At 40.2% G+C, this 17781-nt stretch overlaps 1 protein-coding gene across 1 annotated transcript in view; it reads right to left on the reverse strand.

Moving 5' to 3' along the window:
* RELN (reelin) overlaps positions 1-17781 on the reverse strand; it is a 282373-nt gene that overhangs the window by 9055 nt on the left and 255537 nt on the right. The window contains exons 49-63 of the mRNA XM_062632047.1: positions 16352-16545; positions 15012-15268; positions 14084-14238; positions 13058-13272; positions 12228-12405; positions 9731-9906; positions 8352-8458; positions 7697-7939; positions 7021-7196; positions 5204-5277; positions 4252-4413; positions 3741-3898; positions 2682-2901; positions 1478-1675; positions 989-1087 (exon numbers count right to left, since the gene is read on the reverse strand). Of these exons, the coding sequence (XP_062488031.1) occupies positions 989-1087; positions 1478-1675; positions 2682-2901; positions 3741-3898; positions 4252-4413; positions 5204-5277; positions 7021-7196; positions 7697-7939; positions 8352-8458; positions 9731-9906; positions 12228-12405; positions 13058-13272; positions 14084-14238; positions 15012-15268; positions 16352-16545 (2612 nt within the window). The remainder of the gene's footprint in view (positions 1-988; positions 1088-1477; positions 1676-2681; positions 2902-3740; positions 3899-4251; positions 4414-5203; positions 5278-7020; positions 7197-7696; positions 7940-8351; positions 8459-9730; positions 9907-12227; positions 12406-13057; positions 13273-14083; positions 14239-15011; positions 15269-16351; positions 16546-17781) is intronic.

Raw genomic sequence — 17781 nt, forward strand, 5'->3', positions numbered from 1 at the left:
GGGATTGATATGAGTGCCATGCAAGCTGGTGCTTTTCAGTGGAAAGAACAGGGCTAGCTAGCAGTCAACTAATTGACTTTGCTACTGTTACAAAACATTGCTTGCAGTATCCCTGCTATTCAGAAACCTCATGGTTATAATTACAGAGTCTGGAGGTCATCCAAAACCAATTTCTTCATTGCTGGTTTTTACATTTTTCAATAAAAGGAACGTTTGAACCTATCTATGGAGCAGGCACGCCTCTCTCTGCCAACCACTGTCAGCGATGAGTTCCCGCCCGGGAAGCCACTAGCATTTCACTTCTACTGGAACTAAAGTGTTAGAGAAAAAGCAGGTCATCTCTTCGTGATGTAACACAGGAAAAACGGGTTAGCTGCCAGCGAAACCCAGCTCAAGAATGGGAGAATCAGGAGGGTGCAGACACTTGGTCAAATCTTGACAAGGGGATGAATATAGAGCTCGGACCATAGGAACCTGATATAGTGAACCCTGTTTCTGAACAGTATCCTTCTTACTAAAAAAAGGAAATGAATAAGGCATTAGTTGCTAACGCAAATTTTTCAGAGGCACAACAACATTACTCTGTGCAAAGAGCCATACAGCAGACTCTTTTGTATCTTTGAAAGAATATAAAACAGCCTTACATGGCAGCACAGTGTTGAAAGGGAACATCCTTTCTTATGTCCCAGCACAGTATTTTTTTCATAGTCATTGCTGGTATTACACGACCACACCAATACTTGGTTGTGATAAAGTCCCACTTTCCCTCCTGCATTTTTCCATGATGCACAACACCCCTGCTGTGGCACTTATTTCATGGCCATCTTAACCACTGACAGTTACAGTCAGGGCAGAGCATTAGCAAAGACTGGTTCTTAAAGGATTCCCTGGCCCACAACAATTCTTACTGAGTTTAACACTCATGGCATGCTGGAGGAATTTCAGTACTTTCTAAGATGGGGTGGGATGAGGTGAAGCTGATACTCACAGGACGACTTCTACGTGGTCTAAAGCCCACTGATCATGACCTGTTCCATTGTGACGGGGCTGCCACCAGCGCAGTAAGACTCCCTTCATTCGTGCCTCCCTGTCATCACAAACACAAGAGCCTGTGAGAGCTCCAGACTATTGGTGTTTTGCATATCCCTATTTAACCCCCAACAGAACTGAGAGCAAAGTTAAAGCATTATTCTACACCACTGAATATCAACACACTGTACATGCAAAACAATGCTGAAAAATGCACAGAGACAAGGATTTTTTTTTTGTATCATATCTTTAAAACAAGCAACCTGTTTTTCTTTCAAGTATATTGATAAACATTAGGCTGGAATTTCTTGATCAGCCTTCCCCTTAAGTTTTCTTCTTCGTTTACCCTCTCATCAAACTTTTTACTTGCGCAGTGATGCAAAGATAGATTCTTAGTAGAAATATATCTTCTGCACTTAAAGGTAATGAAATGTGACTGGGTACTCACAGGGGAACATTATAAGACACTCTTTGGGCTTGTATAAAGTCCTTTGGCTGATGCTGTGCAATTACTTGCCATGTAATTCCATTATTTACACTGTACTGGAGGAGCACTGCCTTGTCTACAGTGTTGGGATCACTCAGATTGGTATTGCAACTGTCTGTTTGTGAAATGCTTCCAATTTGCAAAACAAACATGATTTTGCTGTAAAACACAGAAAAGGTATTTTCAATACACAAAAAACCCCTTCAAACCGGAAAAATAGCATTTCCAGGTTTATTGCAGTTACCTTATTAAAACTTTGAGCATCCTCAAGAATCATTACTTTTAACATGCAAAATAAACTGTTCTCAGCATCTCTAAAACACAGTTCCCCTTTCAAAGTAATAGTTTACTATGTATAACATTGCCATAGAATTGGAGGCAGTAGATCCAATTTTACAATGTATCTGCACAAAACTGAGATGGATAAACAGTATAAACTTGCAAATGAGTGTATAAAAAACAAAAAAAGGGGGGGGCAAATAAAGGTTGAATATAATAAAGTGCCAAAAAGGTATGTGGTTGTTCAAAAAAGAAAGGAAAAGCCTAATTTACATCTGTCCTGTTTGCCAGTTCATCTTGTTTCTAATCTTCCTTTAGGCAGCTAAAAACTAACCAGTCCAGAAAGCTGTCACTCTGTTAAGAGCCAGCACAGACTGGTTGCATTTGGTTTTCCATGGCCAAAGAGGCTCAACAGATGACAAAGTTACTCCTGTTTATTGTCAGGTGAGTGTAATTCTATTTGACAACTGAAACAGGAAAATAAGTCTGTGATTACTAATGGCATCTTTAGTCATAACTGTCGTGGAGGCACATGCAAAAATGGGATTTGTCTTATCAGATCAGGCACTGGTCCAGACAGTCTGGTGTCCAGTCTTTGCCAATGGATTCATTGTCAGTGCTGGCTTACTAGAGAGTGCTCTGTTGGGCATGACGAAAACATCTGACCTTTTCATCTGACATCGCTTCCTTCTGACTCTCCATCTCCCAAATGAAAGTCACAAAGCATTATGCCAGCCCTAATGTTTATCTGCCAGCCACATCTGACTGCATGGTTCAGCTGGGTCAGTCCATCCTCATCAGTACTGGCCTACATGGCTGCACAAATATATGAAGAGTTTCCTTTCTCATGAGCTGCTAAAAGAGCTTTTTAGGCTCAAAGTATTACCTTGCTCGGGTGAGATCCAGAGGCTTAGTCACTGCTTGTCGTATTTGACATCCATTAAAATAGAGTGAATCTCCATGGGCATAGGGTGCCAGCTGTCCGCATCCATTCCCTATCACTCCCCCCTGAATAGTTTCCCAGTTTATTTCAGTGACTCTTTCAGATTCAAAATTATCTTTAATATAACTGGGGAGGTCATGGCTAAAGCCAGAGCAGTCATCACCTAGAAATGACAGAGTGAAGTTATAAACCACACAAAATTCAAAAGAATTGATAAAATTGAGTTACAGTTCATTGTGATTCCATTCAAGGTTGAGGCCCAATATACAGTGTGACTACAGGCTGAGTATACCAGCAGATCCATTAATAATGTGCATATTGCTGTACAGCATTCATTTTTAGAAGACTGAGGCTGTGAGTCTTAATTTTTACAGTAATATAACTTCAAGAACTGCAATATCATTTCTCCTATTTTGCATTGATGCCTATATGAGAAACCTCAAATTGCCAGTTGAAGGGAAATATATCTAAACCAGGAAGGCATCCGATCTTATAAAGTTGAGACTCTCTTGGAAGACAATAAACACTGGCTGCACTCCCACAAAGTGCTTAGAATTTAACAAGGGCGCTCAAGTACCATTAGACATGTGCTTAGCTGCACTGAGGGATTAGAGCAAATGCTCTGACATAGCATTCTATGACATAGAACTGAGTCCATTACAGGTGCCAGTTGCCAACATCTTGTTTCCATGTACACATCCCACGGGAGTGGGTGCATCGTTCTAGTAAAAGGGTGGAAGCCATTTTTGGGTGGGCAGGTAGCCAAATTCTGCCTTCATTGAAGGCTAAATGGGCTTTACATACAATGCAGACAGGAGAGACTACTGACTCAAACCAGAAAGGGAAGGAGGAATAGTTAATTGCAGCTCTGACAGATTTTTAATTTAGAATTCGTTACTCAAGCAATCCAGTGATAAATTTAGACATATCACTTTTTGTGTTTAATTTTGACCTAGATGAGACTGTAGCAGATGTATAAGAACGAAATTGAAGAAATGAAACCTTGATATCCTTCATCACAAATGCAAATGGATCCAGTTGTGCAATATCCATGGCCACTGCAGAGCTTAGGGCACGCTTCCCCAATATACACGTGGTCAATCGCCCAGCTTTGTTTCTCTAGTTCTTCTCCCTTCTGAATCCACCTGAACTGAGTTGCACTGTAAATACCAAAATCCAAACACTGTATTACGATATCTAGCAATTAAGCACATCTGTTCAGTGATGTTCAAATACACTAGCAGCAGATGAAATGAAAAATGTCTTGTGAAAGGGCTGTGATTTCAGTAACTGGAAAGACGGAAAGACCCACCCTGAATGGGTAGCTGCTATGTCACTGGCAGTAGCCAGTTCTGTTAATAAAAAGCTTTCTGAAAAACATGAATTATGTATCAGGTTTAAATCCACCAACAAAGAAACATTTTTTAATTCACCAGTTGTTCCAAGCGAACAGTGCCAGCAAGACAGCTGGCACTTTGTAAGTCCACAGCAAGCTGACCTTTCAGTAACCTACCTGGATGAGACATGATCAGGCAGCTGGATAGTTATTCTTCTCCACATGGAGCTGTTGACAGAGTTATAGATGGTAGCTTCGTGGAATTGAAATGGGGAGCAGCCAATACTATTAGATGAGGAAGGAAGACAGTGTGTCTGGACGAGCTGCCATGAGTCTGTCCTGCAGGAAACAAACAAAAAAATGACTTAGAACAACTGAAAGAATATTGAAAGGGAAGCAGGTCATGGCATTGCCTGTCTTATTAAACAAACCCAAGAGATTGTCAGTAATAGTTTCCATGCTCGTTCTGTAGACACAACTAGACAAGAAGTGAGAAGCTGAAGCACTGCTGCAACCAGGGAGGTCTTTCAAGCATTAGGTTTTCATGCTGTGAAGCCCTTGACGGTGGTACACACAGCAGAGTCCCAAAGCTCATCTGGTTTGGCATGACAGAAGGAACTATTGAGGAGTCTCTTCCTTAGTCTCTCTCTTACAGTATTCAAAAGAGTCCCAACAGAATTTGCTTCATGTTCTCCTACAGTCATTTCAGCACAGAATATGCCTTCGCTTTTATAAATTATAATGCATTATTATACAGCCACACAGGATACAGTGTTATTAATTGTTCACTAGCTGAAAAACAATTCAGAGTTAAGTAAGTCCCACTTGGTCCTGTATCATACTAAACCAACAGTTTCCTGTGACTGTGGTTTTCTGCAAGCACATGTTTAACAGGAATATGCTCATTACTGCAACTGCAAACTCAATGCCATGAATCTGTCAACATCTGGGATAAATTACAAAGAACATTTATGGGAGTTATGTAGACAAATCCCAGTGCTTGCACACAGGCTTTGTTCAGATCCTGCTACAAGATGAATAGCCAAGTTATTGCTTTAATAAACAAAAGCACTCTAGGTTTTTAATATAATGTTGGGTTTTTTAGGCCTACAAATTCTGCTGTCATTACCTGGCATCCTTTGTATACTCCAGCATCACAGAGTGCAGGTCCCCACAAGAAGTTGCCTCACAGCCAACCACGATCTATAGCACAAATAATATTGGCTGCTATAACAATTCAGGTAGACATTAATGTGATATATAATGAAGTCTTGCTCTCCTTTTTTTTCTTTATGGGGTATGTAAAACAGATAGCCAACTTAGATCTTGGACAAAATCCATCAAAAGTGGATGTAAAACAAAAGATGCAGCACTTCAGATATGAATTAATGAATTTTACTTTATTGCTACTGTTATTGTCAAATAGAATCCTAACACTGCATTCCTAAAGTTCGAATTAAATATCTAAATAAACTGTTCTGAAACACAGAGATGCGGTAGCTCCTTGGCATTTCAGGAAGTTAAGTACTTAACTACGAGTTAATTATGTATGACATTTATAACGTAAAATGATAAACATATGGTTATAAACCTCAAGTCAATCCAATTTGAGAACAGGATTATTCTGACTATTTAAAACAATAGACATATTTGTGTTATATTAGAGTGGAAAGGTTACAGTACCCAATGTACAGAACTGAATAGATACCAAAAAGCTAAATTTTAAGAGCTTCAACACCAAATGGCAGCCATGCACTAAAGCTGAGTTCTTAGTTTAAAAATAAAATCTTTGCTGTAACTGGTGAAGGAAAAGGAGAGAGTCAGGAGAGAGAAACTTTGCAATGAGAGTTTAGTAATGTGAACTATTAAATGGTGGTTGGTTATAGAATCATAGAATAGTTAGGGTTGGAAAGGACCTTAAGATCATTTAGTCCCAACCCCCCTGCCACGGGCAGGGACACCTCACACTAAACCATGTCACCCAAGGCTCTGTCCAACCTGTCCTTGAACGTCATAGATTTGGCCTTAAAACAGGGGAAGAAGATGACAGGCTGGGTAAAATAAGAAGCTTGGGGTGGGTCTTGGTTTCAGCAGTAAAAAGCACGCCAGACTCCTCTTTTATAATTTCCTTGAAGGTGGCATGCTCTGTGAGTGGGGGAAGCGGTGCTTTAGGAATTACATTAAGCAGTCAATGTAAAATAAGCAACAATGTTGTGAAAAGATGAAAATATTGATTAGTGGAAGATGGAAAATTCTGGAACTGTCTTGTGAAACAGAAGAGCAAGAAAAAAAACCATAACAAGAAAATGGGTGACTATTTTGGTAACCCTGCTTTCATAATAGTTCCTGGCTTATTTAAGATGTGGTGCCTGGGGAAGGGCCTAGAGCATTCCTGGACAATAACTATGAGTTGCCTTTGGCCCTGTGCAGAATTCTATCCTAAACCAAAGTAAAATATTTAGAAGTGTTTCTCTGATTATTTAGGTGATTTGCCATGACATAAGTAGTTAGAAGGGGTATTCCTGCTTGAGCACTTCTGCATTTTCCATAAGCCAGTCTTCTCCAGCCTGCCTCTACTTTGCCTTTTCTGCTTATTCGTGAGTTAGGGGAAAACAGCATGTTCTGCATGCTGTGTATTCTGACCTTAAAAAATAATGCCTACTCTATCTGATGATCCAGTAATTTAAGGAAAAAGGCATTAGACTTCCAATTCCTCTCAGTAACCCCAAAGCATGCAGTCAGAATAATTTGATATTTAACATTATGCAACCTTTCTGGTTCCCATTACCTGCATTTTAGAATTTCTTTAAAATGCTAATAAAATGCCATTATTAATTATTCATCAAATTGGGCATCCTAGTTGGAAGAAGAATAATTTCTGGAGACACATTTGGTGATTTTTCACTGCATACTTTACTTTGGAAAGAGAGAGAGAACATTTCTTACTTTAAACTGCATCATGTATCCTGGCTGTATAATGAGCTCCCTGGAGGACAGGATGTTGTGTGTTTTGTCTTTTTTCTTATTTGGCCAGTAGAGATGGAATGATGGATTTCCACAGAACCCTGCAGTCCTGACTGCATTGGGGTAAAAACTCCAGTTTTCTTCATGAGAGGTGCCTTCTATTAAGATGAGTTAAATACAATTAATGCATTATATTGATAAATATCAAGGCTTGGTAATGATTCCACAGAATGATTAGATACAGTACTTTAGTGACATGAACACTAAATTTATGCTACCTGTCATGACAAACACAGTAAGTAAGCTACTAACAGACAATGAAAACCTCAGCTCCAGAGAGGTAATTAAAATGTTTAAATAATAGTACTTTTAAAAAAATATGATTAAAAAAACCTTTACTACCATGAATTTAAATGAAATTAGTTGGACTGAATTAAAAAAAAAAATTGCCTTTCTTATAGTTATATACATATATATACACACACTTACATATCTGAATATACATGTATATGTATTTACACACCCCTATCAGTAGCATGAAGAATAGCATAATAACAGCATTAGTCTACAAAATGAAAACATCTGCTTGCAAGCTCACAGGTTTTCTCTTAGATAAGATAATGCCAGACAACAGATTAGCTGCCACAGCCTTTCTTACCATCATCAAACGTATCTACCAGCTGGCTGGGGTTGATCTCTGCTCCTCCGATCAGGATGTTATCCAGCGCCCACTGCGCCCGGTCGGGGCCTGAAACCACAATTCCATTGCTGATGGTGAAAGGCTGCCACCAACGCAAGCGGGTTGTATTGGTCAGAGCGTGCTCAGGGAGGAGGATGTAGTCATGCCTGACCGAGATGTATTTTTGGTAATCCATCTCATGAAGCAAAGTCCAGGTTATCCCTAGAATGAAAAGATGCAGGTTTAGTAATAAAACCAAGTGTATGGTAAAATCTTCTAAAAGATTAAAGATAATAAGAAGTAATAATAAAAAATAATAGCTATGGCCTTCTGATGCACAAGTCTTAACTTCTAAAGGTAGCTGGCAACTGTGCTTGTTTCAAGAGCAATTTTGTAATCACATAGAATAATTGAATTGTCCGGAAGCTACTGACTACTGAAATCAGGCAGGAGGATTATGGAAAACTGAGCAATAGATGGAAATTTTAGATGGGGAAAAATTTTGTAAGGACAAAAATAACTTTACAATTAAAAATGATCTTATTTTGGATATCTCCAACAATTTCTCAGGTATTCATGGTGCTTGAATAGAGAACAAGGCTTTAGCTTAGCTGAAATTACAGGATGTACTTGCCTCCATCAGTGGAATAGTCTAGCAGTACTCCCTCCTTTCTGCAAGTTGGTCTGTGGCATGTTGTCATGTTGTTTTCACTCCCAATTCTCCCCCAGTATTGTAGAAATCTGAGAGTAAATGTGTAAGTTTACATCTGTTACAGATCTGCACAAATCAGTAAGTTTGGTTTCTATTAGCAGATGTGCTGAAAATGTTCAAAATGGCAGCATTTTTAAGGATGTAAAATCAATGTAGCAGTAGAACACAGGTTTCCAAAAACATTGCCTGGTAATTCTCATGGGAACCTCATGAAATCTGGCAACGTCCTGCCCCTGGGAAAGATAACTCCTTGCAGTGGTACTGGCTGGGGACTGACTGCCTGGGAGCTTCTTTGCTAACAGCTGCCTAGGAGTCCTCATGGAGAGGAAGCTCAGCATGAGCTAACAAGGTGCCCTTACACGAATGAAGTACGTAAGCTGATAAACTGAGGCAAAGTCAATGGAAGCCACTGAAATGGTTGGGGCTAGAGCACATACCCTGTGAGGAGAGGCTGCAGGACCATGGCTGATTCAGCCTGGAGAAGATGGCTGGGTATGGGAGACAGTGGGCTTCCTCACCAGGCATAATGGAGAAGGGAGGAAATCACTGTGAGGGTAATTCAACACTGAATCAAGTTGTCCAGAGAGACCAAGGAATCTCTGTCCTTGGAGGTTTTTCAAGACCCAACAGGACAAAGCCCTGAACAACCTCGTCTGAATTCAGTGTTGACCTGTCTTTGAGCATGAGGTTGGACTAGAGACTCCTGGAGGCTCCTTCCTTCCGGAAAGCTTTTATGATTCAGCTAGTTCTTACTGAATTACAGAGGTGAGAGCATGTGGCTTCATTAAACCCATACAGTCAAGGGGAATGATGCTGAAGTTGCCTCTAGTCATCATCATGTCCTTAGCTTGTCTAAACTGGCATAATTCCATTGCTTTCCTACTCATCCTTTTCTACAGCATGTGAGTGAAGTAGGTCTTGTTTGGGCACCCAAGAGAGCAGAACCAGCAGAGGTTATGTTCTGAACTCAGTGAGAGAAACAGCTGATGCCTCCAGGAGTGGAGACAGTGATGCCCAGGAGACTGTGGTGTCTCAGTGACTTCAGGACATCCCAGGGGAAGGGAATCTGCTGCTTTACCTGCACAGAACAGACTGTTCTCACTCTTGTAGGGTGAGCCTCGCTCTCTGTGACTCATCTGAAAGCATCAGTGCTTTGAGAATCATAACTCATCAGTGTCTACCTGAAACAGCACTGTGCTTGTGATGGCCTAGGAGTTCCCTGAGCTATAAGCTATGTTACCTGCTGCTTTGTCAGTGTTTAACAGAGTTCCCCATTAAAATGACATAGAAACATGACCTACTTTGCCCCCCGCAGGTCCAGATCCTGAGTGACAGCTTGCCTCACAGTTGCACCTCCAAAATACAAAGTTGTATCTTCTGCGAGAATCCCACACTCCGTACAGGTATTTCCACCTTCTAAGGACATCCATAAATCTGGTTTAATTTCTTCATTGTCAAAGCGCTCTTTCAGGAAAGTCTGTAAGTAAAGTGTTTAACATAAAGCACGGGTAATTATGATCTGAAGCCTTTGTGATGATCACAGCTGGCACTGAGCTAAACATGGTTGAAGGCTCATGAACACTGTAAGAATTTTTTTTCAGGGTGGCTGAACATAGTCACTTTTGGCTGGATATTTGGCCACTTGAACTGAATTGGCTAAATGTGAATATACATTAGGGCTGGGTTCTAACATACTTGGGAGTAATCCAGCACACTAAAATCTGCATGTGCAAATGAATGAGTGTATTGGGTTTGTGTGGCAAGGTTTTGGTAGCGGTGGGCCTACTGGGGTGGCTTCTGTGAGAAGCTGCTAGAAGCTTTCCCCTTGTCTGATGGAGCCCATGCCAGAAGGCTTCAAGATGGACCCACTGCTGGCCAAGGCTGAGCCCATCAGGAACACTGGGAGAGCCTCGGGAATGATGTGTTTAGGAAGGGGGAAAAACCCATACAACAGCAACTGCAGCCAGAGGGAGAATACATGAGAGAAACAGCCCTGCAGACCCCAAGGTCAGTGCAGAAGAAGGGAAGAGGTGCTCCAGATGCCAGAGCAGATTCCCCTGCAGCCCATGGTACAGCCCATGGTGAGGCAGCTGTGCCCCTGCAGCATATGGAGGTCCATGGTGGAGCATTCCACCTGCAGCCCAGGGAGGACACCACACTGGAGAAGGGGGCTGTCTATGGAGCAGGCCCTGTGGAGAGAGGAGCCCAGACTGGAGCAGTTTTGATGCAGGACTTGTGACCCCATGGGGGATCCACACTGGAGCAATTAATGAAGTCCATGTGAAGGACTCACATTAGAGAAGTCCATGGAGGACTGTCTCCCATGGGATGGACCCCATGCTGGAGCAGGGGAAGAGTGTGAGGAGTCCTCCCCTGAGGTGGAAGGAGAGGCAGAGGCAATGTGTGATGAAGTGACCATGACCCCCATTCCCTGGCCCTCTGTGCTGCTGGTGGGGAGGAGGTAGAAAATTAGGGAGCAAAGTTAAGCCCAGGAAGAAGAGAGGAGTGGAGGGAAGGTGTTTTCAAGATTTAGTTTTTGTTTCTCATTATCCTACTCTGACTTGATTGGTAAGAAATTAAATTTGTTTCCCCAAGTTGAATCTGTTTTGCCTATGACAGTAACTGGTGAGTGATCTCTCCCTGCCCTTATCTTGACCTACGAGCCTTTCACTCCCCTGTCCAGCTGAGGAGGGCAGTGATGGAGTGGCTTTCATGGGCACCAGGCTTGCAGCCAGGGTCAAGCCACCACAATGGGTCTAGTTCATAGCTATGATTATTATAGAATATGTAACAGCACTCCAGTACATACCTAATATATATGGGAGAAACTGCTATTCTGTATTTTTTCCCCAGCAAAACCAGTACCACAATGAAATTTTAGGGTTATGGTAGTGAATATGCATTTATGCAACTGTCTGCATGTATTTGAATAGAATATATCTCTGATTTTCACTTACCTCCAGGTGTGCAGTAAAAGCAATGCCATGACTGAAATCCTGGCCTAAGGAGATAGTAGTAAAACTCCCCTAAAATTGCTAGGATTTTATCCCAAATGTCCTTAATGTGAAGAATACATTACTAATTAAAAAAACTGCAAACAGATAATGATATTTGTTCGTGTAATTAGTATCTCAGATAAAAAACAGGTTATAATCATTCAAATGATACGGTAACTGAAAAGTTAAATAGCTATATTCTCTTTATACAGAATGCTGCTTAAGCTGTTGTTTTTGTGGTGCACACACCTATTCTGTTCTTATGTGATGCAAAAAATATTAGATGATAAACACTGCATTTTAAACTAATCTGAGGCTCCTTACACACTTTTCTAAATATGCTATGTTTTAAAAATATTTTAACTTTTAAATTACCAGTATTGAATTAGATTTTACTCTCTTATTATAGAGTAACACTATTATCAGCTAGGTGAATTAATTTTATGTCAATTTCTTGTACTTTCTACTTCAGTAAGCTTTTTTATGATAAAGACAATCTTTCTACAGGTCTTGATCGAATACAATCATATGTGCAAGGGTGATTTAGATCATACAATGGTGACCTAAGGATGAACAGAGAACTTTACCATAACTTTTTTAGGCAGTGTTATTTGCAAAGGAACAAACCTGTTCTTGGATACTGCACTAACAGTTTTGTTAAAAAATGATAAAATGGTGGAAAATAGATTTGAGTATCTTTAGGCTGACAGGAATCAAAGATAAATTTCAAGTGGGATCAATCTCTCCTCTCTCAGCTAAACACATGGGAAAATTAACTCTTTAAAACATGCAGTAAATTTACCTTCAGTGTTTGGGTCAAATAGCAGTTTGGACCCGAATACCCAGGATCACAGATGCATTGCTCATTCAGGCAGTCTCCATGACCTCTGCAGTTTTCCAGACAGCCAGGGCCCAGATAGAAATTATCAATGGCCCATTGCATATCTGAGTATTTCTGGTAGAACCGAAACCTCACAGGACTAGATATAAAGGAATAAAGAAAAACAGACTTACGTATAAAACAATTTTGCTCAATTGAAAGAAGTTGAGTGAAACACAAAATATTTATGACTGAACTATTCTCCAAGCTTCCACAAGTAATATCTCACAGCATCTGTTAAAATTGATTTTATACTTATCCATATGTTCTTCTTCACACATGTACTACCTATGATATATGGATGGATTCCAAGCACTGTTGGGGAAGAAATGGCTATTCTGGCTTCTTGTGAAAGAATTTCAATTTTGGTTATACTTCCTGAAAAAATTACTCAAAGACTATAAAGGATTTTAATTTTGCAGAAAAAGACAAATGGTTTGCATATGTGTGGCTACTGCAGACAATAAGAGTAATTTTCCCACTCACTAAGGTCATAGATCTACTCTCTAATTGACTGCGGCTGTCTGAACAGAGGACAGAAGACTGCAGAGAAGCAAGGATAACTTTGCTGGTTGTTCAGACATGGTAAGTCTTGATTGACAGGAAACAAAGTTTTGCAGCATACGTAATGAATGTGGATGCTGATGGTCTGCACTTTCCTTGAAAGAAAAAGAATAGGCAGATGTACCCTCTGTTGTGTTTTTCAGAAGGTACTGAATCCATGACAAAATGAGTAATAAATTCATACTTACTTGCCCACAAGGTTTTCAGGCAGTGAGTAAGTTACTCTTTTCCATCCTTTTGTGGGAAAGAAGACAGATGGCTGTGAAACACTCCCAGAGCATTTGGGATCAGCTGGTAAACACTGAGGTACTAAGTAACTCCAGCTAACGCCGAAGTCAGTGGAGTACTGCACGTGGACCTGATTTTGTGCAAGTTTTTCTGAGGTTTTACATCCAACAGAAACCTAACAAAGAAGAGAACATAAATAAATTACAATTAATTGTGGTGATGGTTAGTTTAAAAAAATGTTTGTACCTGAAAACTGACTGTAGAATTTTCTTCTGTTAATAATGGCATTAACAGTGCTTGTATGGTACCTGTCATCCACAGATTTCATCAGTATTTGCAAGATTAAGAACAGGTACCAAATTCTGAGATTCACTTTCTTCTAGTTAGCTCACTTTTTTGGATTTCCAGGTTTTGACACTTGTCTCTTACACCCCAGTATCCTATGACTAATAATCTTCACTCGCACACAGCCTAAGATCTGAATTACTTCAGAGGAGGCCACCCAACTCGGTTATGTTTGGCAGACCATCTTTATGGGAGAGATGTGCAAAGGGCTCTACAACTTCGACATATCACTGGGTTATTTCTTTAATTTAGGTAAAGGGGTATATAAAGGACAGTTTGTGTGCAGGTTTGGTGTGAATGCATGACAACACAGGAGCACTGTTGTGTAGTTTGGAGCTGCTTTTTCCTCACCAAGCAGCTGTAACAAAATAGGCACCTTGTATATGCATAATACCCTTATTACATGATGTCCATACAACTGCTGTGCTGGAAGAGAAGGGTGCCTCATCTCCGGGAACAGCCTGTGGTGTTAAAGCAGACCGACATGGAGCCAGTAAGAAAACTGAGGATGGACTAATAACAGTTTTCCCTGCAGGGAATGGCTCATGCATAGGTCTATACATCATTCTACCTCCTGAAAGATCTACTCAGACTTGGAGCAAAACGTGGTTTTGAATAATTATATTGCAGACAGAGACTACCTTGAACTGCATAATCCAGCCTTCTGTGGGAGTCAGGTCGTGGGTGACTGCGTAGACCTCTCTGCCATCATGGCTCCCGCAGATCATGACACCATCAGGAGAATCACAAAATCTCTCAATCGAGCAATCATCGTGGAATAACCAGTGTTCATTCACTTGAAAATAAGTGGCAACATCAGTAATATACAATGACAATAGAAATGAAAGAGAACAGGGAGTTGTCTTAACCACTAAAGGTGATTCATGGCTTTATTTTTCAGCCGATGTGGGAATTATTTAGTATTGCTCCTGAGAATGCCAGTACCTCATCTTTCCCATGTACATATTAATTACATTTTTTGCTTAAAGCACCTCTTACCTAAGCAATATAGCATTATTTTTTAATGCTTAAGTAATGATCTGAGACTTATTCAGAATGTAAACTGGATATTATGGGAGAACTTTTTAATGGGTGTCGCCTACATGTCTCCACAAAGGGTAGGTACCCCAGCACAATTAACTTGTTATAGTTAATAAGTTGTTAAGCCTTGTAAACATTCAGAAATATATCCTCTACAAAATTTAGTTGTTAAATGTAACTTAACACCCCTAAAGAGTGTCAAAAATGTCAGGAAATAGGAGCCAGATACTCAGATTAAGGAATCTGCTTAGAAAACCTGCCACATGTTAATCCTTTTTTCTTTCTTTGAAGACAAATCAGTTTTCTAAGTAAATTTATGCAGTAAAAAAGGGAAAGTTATATTAGCTCTTTTAATTTTGCATTTTGTGAACTGAAACTAAAAGACAAGTCTTTTATAGCAAGAAGACTATATATGTCTGTAATACATATGAGATACATGGTGAGACAAAGATTCAGAGGCTCAGCAAGATTTGGAAATCCCTATGCTGACTTCTTGCTCTTTAACTCAGACCCACATGGAACCTTTACCTGTAGTTTTGTCTTCCATGAACATGTCAAAGGCAATCCTCCCGGTGGGCCCTGCATCGGCAGGAGAGCGCTCATGCTGAGGCAGAGGAGCGCTGCTGAAGGTGTCGAGCATTACTGTCCTCTGGTCAGCTGAGCCGGAGATCAACACATTGTCAATAGCCCAGTCGTTCTGGTCCAGGCCATCGTGTTTAGGCTGCCACCAGCGGAAGCGTGTCCCAATGGTTTTGGCATCGTAGGGAAGGAGGATGTTCACAAAGCTGAAATAAAAAGGGTAGTTGTAGGTAAGCCACAGGAAGGAGGATACTTCTCAATGCTCTGTGCCAGGTGCTTTGACCAGGTCCACTCCTGTTGTTTCCTAGAGTATGAGGAAGTTGGGAAAAAAGGAGAAAACTGGGTGATCTAGCCTATGTTCCTCTATGGGAGACTGCTGAAATAAAACACCTTCCTGATCGCTCCCAATGTCACCCCTGGGACAGGGCTTGGAGTGAGGTGAGAAGGGCCAGCAGCCAGACTATGGCATGGTTTGAGCAACTTCACATGCTCCAGCTGTGCTTACAGACCAAATGAATGATCTAGACCTAGTCTAGACTAAGGTCCTAATTACGGGAAGTGCTAAGAAGGAGAATGTTGAAGTAAAATTAGAATTGCTTCAACCTGGAGCCATTCAGGAGATAGCAGTGTTCCAATGCAATTTTCTTACTTCCATTACAACAGATGATAGCACACTTAAATCTCTTGTCCAGTCAAAATGCTAATGATTTCTTGGTGTACTTAAATTAAATAACAAATAATGGGTCCCTCTCAGACCCATTTTTATAAGTCTTTTAAATGAGTCAGTGAGGAAAATGTGCACCCATATCTGTGCATGATTTAAACATCACAAATATCTGAGAATAGAGCTTTGGTGTATCTGTTCTTTTGATGAATATCTGCAGAAATTCAGTTTCTCCTCTATACATCATTGTCTGACTAGTTCAAGCATAACTTTCTGCTCTTGTCAGTAAGGAACTAGATTGCAAAAGGAAGTATCTTAAAGAACCAGATGGATGTCATTACAGTATCTATTGATTTATCTCCCTGCAACCATTTACAAATCTACCAGACAACTACAGACTCCTTACTACCCTTGTATTTCTGGCCTAGCAGCTGCACAACGGCTGATGCTCAAGCAGATGTGCTAAGGCCATTCATAAATGCTTGCAGGACTGGATAGGCTGAACTCTTAAAGATGTGACATCCAAACCACAGCAGTATTATGTCCCACAGGTTCTTATGAAATATTCAAGACCACCTTACTTTAGTACAGGAAATTATACAGGCAGAAAAAGGTATCTACAAACCCAGGCTTGCTGAACTGATCATAGAAAATTTCCATTAAGAGGCTCCAGGTGATTCCACCATTCACAGAATACTCCAGCAGCACTCCTTGGTTGCGGTTATTAGGAGTTATCAGACATCCATACATGAAATAAAACTGAATGAATTCTGCACTGGTGAGGTTCAAGTCCACTGTAACCAACATACGGCTGCAGCCCTTCAAAGCAATAAAAAAATATGTTGGCAGGCAAAACTTACGAACATAAAAATTGTTAGACTACGCAGTCACTGTTAGTGTAACTTTATGGTCTAAAACCTTTGAAATTGTACAAAATCATACTAATTATAAGAAAGGTAAAGCTACAACAGAAAAACAAATGCTCTTGCCTGAGGACATAATTTTAGCAATGCTCCATCTTAAAAATTCCTATTGTGTATTTGTACACTTTGCTACTGTACCTACAACTTTACAATATTCACTACCAAGGATTTCATTCACCTTTCTTCTGAATACAACAGTTACAAAAATCCATGCCTCCAGTGTAAAACACAAGGTTTTCCAGGCAGAATTAATGAATTGCTGATAATGTGCTAATGGCTCAATTTATGCAGACCATCAAATGGCACAGCATTTATTATGTGTGTTTTCCCATAATCCCTTATATATATCACATTGCTCAGTTAGTTACTGGTGCCTACTTAATCCTGCTGGAAGGAAGTGAAAATGTAATGCTTTGTTAGTTTATTTTAGAAAGCTTGCATCAGTTTGAACCTAGTTATAAATTTGCATAGAAGAGATCTACAATCGTAAGTTTTACATGTTTCTAAAATACTATTAGGTCATTTTTGTAATACCAAGGTTTTCTGTAAGCAAACTGTAATTCAGCAGCAGCCTGGGTTATATACCTACGTATATATAGCTAAACCAGGAACTTTTACTCTGAGCTTACCCTGAAAAAAACCCAACAATAAGATATATGAAGGAAGAGGCTATACATTAATGTATTTGGTGCAAGTTGTATACATGCAAATACATAGTTATTAGTTTACCTCTATGGTCTGATAAGAAGCCACACCAAACGCTGGTCTCTGGAAGTTATAAGTGCTATGAGGAGGCTACTATGATTGTGTGAAATTTAATGTCTACATGCTTGGATTGTGCTTAAATCTATTAGCTCCACCTCCAAAGTCCCTTCCATGGCTCCTTTCAGGAGGCATGCACACTATATGTCATTTTCCTGGCTGTAGCATAGCCAGGAATATGGTATCTGCTTTCCTGGATCGTTTCTGGCTGGCCCTAGTCTGTAGGACCTGTCTGACTTCGGACTCAGCTAGTCAGAGGAAGCAAGTTTGTTTAATATGCTATATATTTAATTGTTACACTGATATTTTTTACCACCTTGCCATTTATTTAACTTTTTAATCAGCCTCATTTATACTGTCAGATGGAGTG

This window comes from Pezoporus occidentalis, unplaced genomic scaffold (genome assembly GCF_034315485.1).
Source record: "Pezoporus occidentalis ecotype Australia unplaced genomic scaffold, CSIRO_AGI_Poc_V1 ctg38, whole genome shotgun sequence".
NCBI classification, from domain to species: Eukaryota; Metazoa; Chordata; class Aves; order Psittaciformes; family Psittacidae; genus Pezoporus; species Pezoporus occidentalis.